The sequence below is a fragment of the Gigantopelta aegis genome, chromosome 6 (genome assembly GCF_016097555.1).
Source record: "Gigantopelta aegis isolate Gae_Host chromosome 6, Gae_host_genome, whole genome shotgun sequence".
NCBI lineage: Eukaryota > Metazoa > Mollusca > Gastropoda > Neomphalida > Peltospiridae > Gigantopelta > Gigantopelta aegis.
Window position 1 is genome coordinate 9,515,589 of NC_054704.1, and position 8,777 is coordinate 9,524,365.

At 36.6% G+C, this 8,777-nt stretch overlaps 1 protein-coding gene across 1 annotated transcript in view; it reads left to right on the forward strand.

Annotated features, from left to right (window-relative positions):
• Positions 1-532: 532 nt before the first annotated feature.
• The window catches only part of LOC121374034 (putative carbonic anhydrase-like protein 1), a 34,400-nt gene continuing 26,155 nt past the window's right edge, over positions 533-8,777 (forward strand). Inside the window, exons 1-2 of the mRNA XM_041500911.1 lie at positions 533-635; positions 6,755-6,843. Coding sequence (XP_041356845.1) covers positions 533-635; positions 6,755-6,843 — 192 coding nt within the window. The remainder of the gene's footprint in view (positions 636-6,754; positions 6,844-8,777) is intronic.

The following is an 8,777-nucleotide window of genomic DNA, read 5'->3' on the forward strand; positions in this document are numbered from 1 at the left end:
GTACAAATATTAGCACGATCAAAAACACGTTTAATATACAGCCACTACTATTTTATGCAGAAACATATATTTGATACGTAATTACAATCGTTAAAATGTCTCTGATAGTCGATAACATCTTAAAAATTGCAGCAAAGTCAGGAATGTCCCTTTAACAAGGTCTTGACTATGGAAGCTCTGATAATAGATTTTGACGTGTTTTTGAAACAACACTTTAAGAAATTTAAAGTCTTTATGATGGTATAAAAGAGAGAACGACGGAATAAATATGTCATCAATATACGCAATGTACAGCAAGTCGTATTGTTAAAACTCGTATAGTTGACACAATATATCATCAACTGGGGTATCATATAAGCTTCCATACCTGACTGCTCCTTTGAATCACTAATATAGGACTACTACTCCCAAAAACAACATCTTCCTATTTTGTCTGTAAGAGGACTGTCACTATAACGACTTGTTTGACAAATTAAACCCTGCACGAGACATTTGTGATGGAATGCACCTACGACTGGCTGTCAGAACAATGATGGTATCAAGTGTTCTGTACAGACATTTAAAGATATCTGACTGCCTGTTCCATGTTGATGACCTGGGTATCAAAGCCAAGCAGTCTACTCCAACAAACAGCTGTAAGTTCTGTGCAAGTGCAAACGTGGTAAACAGGTTTTAAAGGGACATTCCTGAGTTTGCTGCATTGTAAGATGTTTCCGACTAATAAACTATTTCTACGATTAAACTTACATATTAAACATATTTTCTGGTTTAGAATATCAATAGCTGTATATTCAATGCGTTTCTGATCGTCTTAATATTTGTAAGAAGCCCAAACTGGATTTTGTCTTCAAATAATTTAGTACGTACAAACTTTTTTTATTTTTGGAAATAAAATGAAATTCAACCTAGTACAAATAATAGAACGATCAGAAACACGTTTAATATACAGCCACTAATATGTTATACAGGAAAATATATTTGATTTGTAATTACAATCGTTAAAAAGTCTCTGTTAGTCGAGGGACCGGCCTCGGTGGCGTCGTGGTTAGGCCATCGGTCTACAGGCTGGTAGGTACTGGGTTCGGATCCCAGTCGAGGCATGGGATTTTTAATCCAGATACCGACTCCAAACCCCGAGTGAGTGCTCCGCAAGGCTCAGTGGGTAGGTGTAAACCACTTGCACCGACCAGTGATCCATAACTGGTTCAACAAAGGCCATGGTTTGTGCTATCCTGCCTGTGGGAAGCGCAAATAAAAGATCCCTTGCTGCTAATCGGAAGAGTAGCCCATGTAGTGGCGACAGCGGGTTTCCTCTCAAAATCTGTGTGGTCCTTAACCATATGTCTGACGCCATATAACCGTAAATAAAATGTGTTGAGTGCGTCGTTAAATAAAACATTTCTTTCTTTCTTTCTGTTAGTCGATAACATCTGAAAAACTGCAGCAAACTCAGGAATGTCCCTTTAACTGTAAAAGTCATTAAAATGTCCTATACACTTGGTGTTTGAGAATATTCAAGAAATATAATGCTAGCTTCGTGTTGTCTAGATCTTATTGTTTTAAAACGCATCAAACGGGCATTCACTAGATATGTTTTGAAACAAGTCAATGCAAGATAAAATCAAATTGTAGTATCTTACGGCCTCTGAAGTAGTCTGTCTTTATCTACCCAATAATTATCAAAGATAGGTCTTCACCTGTAGACGACGACTAGTGGATAGTGGAAAGAAGTGGGCCAATTGGCTTGAGGAAGAACATATAACAAACGCTATACTTCTAACGACAAAACTAATGGCCGATTCTTTGTTACGACTGACAGTGACGGTTCTGTTTGCTGAGAACCAACCTCTGCTGATGTGATACCCACACAAAGTGAAGCCATATCGACTTGTTTGTCACTCACTATTGGTAGGCGGGGAAGACCTATGGACAGGTGTGGGTGGAGAAACAGTTTGATATCTTCATCGCGTTAAAATAACTACATTGCAGTTTCTCATAGAGGTGAAGCTAAAACTATCATCATGGGTTTCAGTTTGAATGGCGAATACAGAACCTATTGTTCAGAATGTTTCAAACATTTTATAGTTAGTTCTACATAATGTCATGCATAATCATCTCCGAAAATCTTTGTTAAGTCTATGTTTTTGGTTTTGTCACATGTTGTGTTGCCTGTTCGCCGATACGATGAAGTTTAATGATTTTCTTCGTATTGTCATAGTGGAACATTTACAACTATAATCAAATGAAAATTATATATAGTTAGCTGTGTATATACGATTCAATTAATTGTTATTGTGACACTTGCAGTTAAGCAATAACTTAGTTTTTAGTTAATTAAGGGATAGCAATCAGGCTAATTAATGTGAAACTAAATTACTGCAATTAAGAACACTCTGGTTTTTAATTGTGGCCGCCAGCTTATCAGCTAAGGACTATTAACCCATGGCAAGTACAAGTCAACAAACATATGTATCTAATAAATATTAGTTTTTCGATTCATTCATACAGACCAAAAGAGTCCAAAGGGGAGACCCAAGGAGGACAATTTTGCTGTCATACTCTTGAGAGGGTGGGGGGTGGGGGGGGGGGGGGGGGGGTACAGTCTCAGTCGCAGTGTCAACTCTGTCGTTCACCTAAGAGCTTAGACGTATATATTATCTGTATCACAATGTTTTTAATGATGTATTTTGGCTCCACGTAACATTTCGTTTTTTTTAATTGGTATGCGTTATCTTCTTCCATGAAACAAAACAAAATGTTTCATCCTCCGACTCATTGTATCAACTTTGAAATGCAATATTTTAGTTGGACAAGCCTATTCTATTCCGTGTTGTCTTTCAAAGTATAATGATCATAAATCAATGAAGAAATTGAATTATTTATTAAGAAGGAAATCAAACTATCCTATGATCACGAGATTTCCTTTTAGTAGACCGTACTTTCTGTCTTTTTATTTCATACCTTTTTTAAATTCATACCTCCTTTTTATTTCATAACACAATTTTAATTCGTACCTTCTTCCCCATTACATACATTCTTTCTTTTTTTCATTTTAGTGCTGTCAAATTTATCTCTTAATAAAAAAGGCAACATTTTAAAATGACCATCTGATCTGTTGTCAAGTATGGGCGATTAATTCCAGATCGTGAACTCTAACAAACTCAACTGTCGGACAAACAAACACTGGCCACTCGATGACTCTCGCGGGAATAAACGAGACCGGGATCAGTGACGCGCTATTCCTTTCCTGCCGGAAATGAGGAGCGCGCTACTAACTTCCAATAGTGACAAGGCCGGAAATATTCGCACTTGAGGAATGTAGACGTTTTAACCGTCTTTTCTTATTATCGATAAACTCTCCTCGATAGGCCCTCTCAGAGGGTTGTTGTACAGGACGCGAGAAGAGCGAAGCATATTCCAATCAATGCTGAGATACTGAGCCTCTCTGCAAAGTTCGGTGATGTACAATATCTACTAACTATTATCAAGTTGTAATTGTCACCATAATGTGTTAAAATGTTTTGGATTAGCCAAAGAAGTCTCGGCAGACCACGAGGTCGCACAGGACACATTTAGGGCCCAGCAAATATCAAATATGTTCCAGTGTGACAATCATGCACGAAGATTGCTAAGTATTTCTCAGCTGCCGAAAATGTGTTGCCGTGGATGCATATACTAATTCACGATAAAGATTAAAATGATAAAATACAAATTAAAAATATATACTGTACATAAATTGCCAATTCAAACAATATGATGAATATTGGGCACTTTGGTCCAGATTCCTAGAAACAAGACATGCCAATAGATTGTTCTGGGCCACGTTTCACGAAGCAGTCTTAGTGCTAAGATCACCTTGAGTGAATAAATATATTATGCACTTAAGGTGATGTTAACGCTAAGATCGCTTCATAGAACGAGGCTCTAGATGTATTTATCACATTGAGCTAATTGAATAAATTCCATCGGCTGCTGCCGATAGGAACACTTTATACCAAAACGATGTACATATGAAATGAAATTATATTTCAAAGTAAGGTTCCTACCATACAGTGTCACAGCTAAATCTGAACGGTAAAATTGTTATATTAATACAAAAAAGGCTTTTATTATATAACATTTAGTGAAATATCTTAAAATATCAGTGAAATAAAAGTGTTATCAGTCTCTCAGTGATGATAACATATTTAGAGTGAAAATTTCACTATTTCACTCTAAGATGTGTTATCGTCACTGTAGAAAGTGTTATCTTCACTGTAAGAAAACTGGAACAATTTTGCTGCTGGCATTTTAAAAATAAAGGTAAATTGCCAAAAGTTATACAGTAAATAGAACATTTCATGTTTTTTTGTCAAATATGATTTATATCTCATCTCGTGAAGTTTGCAATCATATGCAAGCGCGAATCGTGAGATATGATCGTAAACTTCACGAGATGAGATATAAATCATATTTGACAAAAACCTTGAAATATCTTCCATATCTCTGCACAAAGCAGTTAAAAGGGCGCTTTGAAATGGTCATGGCTGCTACTGTAGAGCAGTATTACGTGCTTTGTTTTTAAAATAAAGTAGAGAGGAGATGGAGGTGAACAGACATTTGTTTCTCTAGTCATTTTCCCCATCTACAACATGTGACAAATAAAAATACTAATTATTATATCACATAACAGTAGACAATACGTGTAATAACATCATCCCACAATTATCAACTTGTGATAATGTTACGCAGCTGTACGTCCGATGTTATGTTATCAATATAAATGACTTAAATATAAGTAGAAACCATTTAAATATAGGATACCTATTTGTGGCTATACCATGTTTACCAGCAATCATCTCATGTAACCTTGAAAGCAAATCAAATACAATTAACATTGTTGTAAAAGCCACCATTATTAGAACTCCTAATGTTAATCTGTTTATACCTCATCTAAAGACCACAGTACGGTAACGCCAGTTTTATAGGCCAGTCTGATGGTATTGATGCGTAATTACGAGTTTAATGTGTATTCTATTGCCGATTGGTTTCTAAACGAGCGCTACAGTGGACTATACGAGCAAACGCCGTTGTTTATAACTAACCTGATCGCCGAACAGAACGCTACAGTGGACAATAAGAGCAAACGTCGTTGTTTGTAACTAACCTGATCGCCGAACAGAACGCTACAGTGGACTACAAGAGCAAACGCCGTTGTTTGTAACTAACCTTATCGCCGAACAGAACGCTACAGTGGACTATAAGAGCAAACACCGTTGTTTGTAACTAACCTTATCGCCGAACAGAACAGTTTATTTTCACTCTGGTCGTTCAGCCTGACGATAATACAAAAATAATGAAAATTACATATGTGACATGATGGTTTACAGGAGGATTGTATAAATTATAAAATTACATCAAATTATTACACATAATGCATAATGTACATGACGTATATTAAGCTAGTTAACGAAATCTACTTGCAATAAATAAAATACGTTTTGGCTAATTAAAAATATTTGCTGAAGACAGCTTAAACCATGAATACAAATAAAGTATGACAAATGTCCGTTCTAAAGCAGACTATTGTATTTTCGTTTAATGTAAATACTGAACAGTGTATTTATAACTTAGGATGTTTCACATTTACTCTCGAAACATGGATACGAAACGACACACGGCGATCCAGTATGTACATTTTAATATGAGAAACGTGAACACGAAACGACACACGGCGATCCGGTATGTACATGTGCGATCAATAAATAACAGTAATAGCGTAAAGTCCAGAACTAACACTAATAATACTAATAGTTCGTTTGCTTATACCATAACACGGTAATATACCGAGATACATTTAAAAGAGTAATAGTAATAAACAAAATCAGTTTCTTATCTGATGTATCAAAGGCAGTGTATTGTACATTTGAAGTGTTATCTAGTTCTACAGGATAGTCGTTTGGTGTGCTAAACAGGTGGTGTATAAAGCAACACGACCAATTGAAAAACATATATAAAACAAATATATATAAAAAAATATATAAAAAAATATAACGAAACAGAAAAAAAAATCAAAATCAAAACAAAGCATAATCCAAAACAAACAAACAAAAATATAAGAAAACAAATCAAAAAAGAATGAAAACAAAATATAAGAGAGAGAGAGAGAGAGAGAGAGAGAGAGAGAGAGAGAATTTTTTTTATAATAGTAACAGTAACAATAATAATATTAATTAAATCAAAAACATAACAAAAAGACCCTAAAAAAAGAAAACAAACAAACAAACAAACAAAATCCCCAAAACAGAAAACAATAACTATAAAATGTACACAGCACAGTATGATGTCTTCTATAGTATTCAACAACGGAAATGTTTGCGGCATGACGTATTTAAATGAACTATAAGTACGATATCGTACCACATCAAAGTAGGTGGCGTCAAATCTACCAACAACAACCAGCCAGGCCTTGTTTGTCCTGCATACGAACCATCTGACAAGACATGCAGCACGAGATTATCTTGTTCAAATAAAACCTTTCTCGCCACCGCCATGATTAAACCCCCTCTCGACAGGCCGGATTCCTGATACGGCGATCACATTTCAAAACCATTATTGGATACTCTCGCACAATGAATAGCCTTTGCGTCATCACCGGACGAGCCATGTCGATTGCAGTGCCAACACCGACAGACTAAGGGAATGCTGCCACAACCACACACCAAGTGGGTGCAATAGTTCATTGCCATTTAGCTATATTGTAGTGTTATTGTAGGTTTCTTTCCCCAAGAGGTTTCCATGGCAAGAACGGAGAGGAAGATACAGAGACGGCATAACAGGACTGCTTTGGAGGAGAGGGAGGGGGTAAGAAAGTCTCAACATTTCAACAATTTCCACAAATCCTGTGTAAAAGTATCAATGGTGCAGAAAACATTTCTTGAAGAAATATTCCTGCGCCAGAATTGCTCATCAGCCAACGTCCCTAGTGTTAATCGGGAGGTCGGCTCCACCCTTAATTTTGATTTGCTTCCGCCCTGCGCGAAATGCGCAATTGAAGACTGATTGCGACCTTTTATTCACTTTGAATTCCAACACGTGTATCAGCAGCCCTCGAAATATCGATCTGCTTTGTCGAAAATGTCCGAATAGAGCGACACTTTTGTTAAGCAGCCATGGTTTTAATTTTCGCGCTTTTTATGAGAATTTCGCCGACTAGCCAAGACTTCATTGAGAGCGAATTAATGTACTAGACACGAATAGTGGAACGCCGCCATGATTTACAACAGGTACATTAGGCGAGTTAAATCTGCTCAGACTGAGTTTAGCTAAGTAAATATTTTATTAAGTACTCCAGGACCTGCTTGAAATAACGCAATGGTGATGCAAAGTATTATATATTGCTTACCAAGCACATGCACATGATGATCTAAAATATTAGATACTGCTTGCCAAGCACATGCACACGATGATGTAAAATAATAGATACTACTTGCCAAGCACATGTACACGATGATGTAAATATTAGATACTGCTTGCCAAGCACATGTACACGATGATGTAAATATTAGATACTGCTTGCCAAGCACATGTACACGATGATGTAAAATAATAGATACTACTTGCCAGGACATGTACACGATGATGTAAAATAACAGATACTACTTGCCAAGCACATGTACACGATGATGTAAATATTAGATACTACTTGCCAGGACATGTACACGATGATGTAAAATAATAAATACTACTTGCCAAGCACATGCACACGATGATGTAAATATTAGATACTACTTGCCAAACACATGCACACGATGATGTAAATATCAGATACTGCTTGCCCAGCACATGTACACGATGATGTAAATATTAGATACTACTTGCCAGGACATATACACGATGATGTAAATATTAGATACTACTTGCCAGGACATATACACGATGATGTAAATATTAGATACTACTTGCCAAGCACATACACACGATGATGTAAAATAATAGATACTGCTTGCCAAGCACATGTACACGATGATGTAAAATATTAGATACTGCTTGCCAAGCACATGTACACGATGATGTAAAATAACAGATACTACTCTCCAAGCACATATACACGATGATGTAAAATAACAGATACTACTTGCAAAGCACATGTACACGATGATGTAAAATAACAGATACTGCTTGCCAAGCACATGTACACGATGATGTAAATATTAGATACTGCTTGCCAAGCACATATACACGATGATGTAAATATTAGATACTGCTTGCCAAGCACATGTACACGATGATGTAAAATATTAGATACTGCTTGCCAAGCACATGTACACGATGATGTAAATATTAGATACTGCTTGCCAGGAACATGTACATGATCATGTCAAATATTAGATACTGCTTGCCAGGAACATGTACATGATCATGTCAAATATTAGATACTGCTTGCCAAGCACATGTACATAATGATGTCAAATATTAGATACTGCTTGCCAAGCACATGCACATGATCATGTCAAATATTAGATACTGCTTGCCAAGCACATGCACATAATGATGTCAAATATTAGATACTGCTTGCCAAGCACATGCACATGATCATGTCAAATATTAGATACTGCTTGCCAAGCACATGCTTCATGATGATGATGTAAAATATTAGATACTGCTTGCCAGGCGCATATACTATTCACTGCCTCCTCATCCCATCCCTCCCCTACCCCACCTCGACAGTAATTTTAAAACATGAGTACTGTAATACACACCCTGTGTAGAGCTTTGTCGAGTAGCGTTCAAGTACT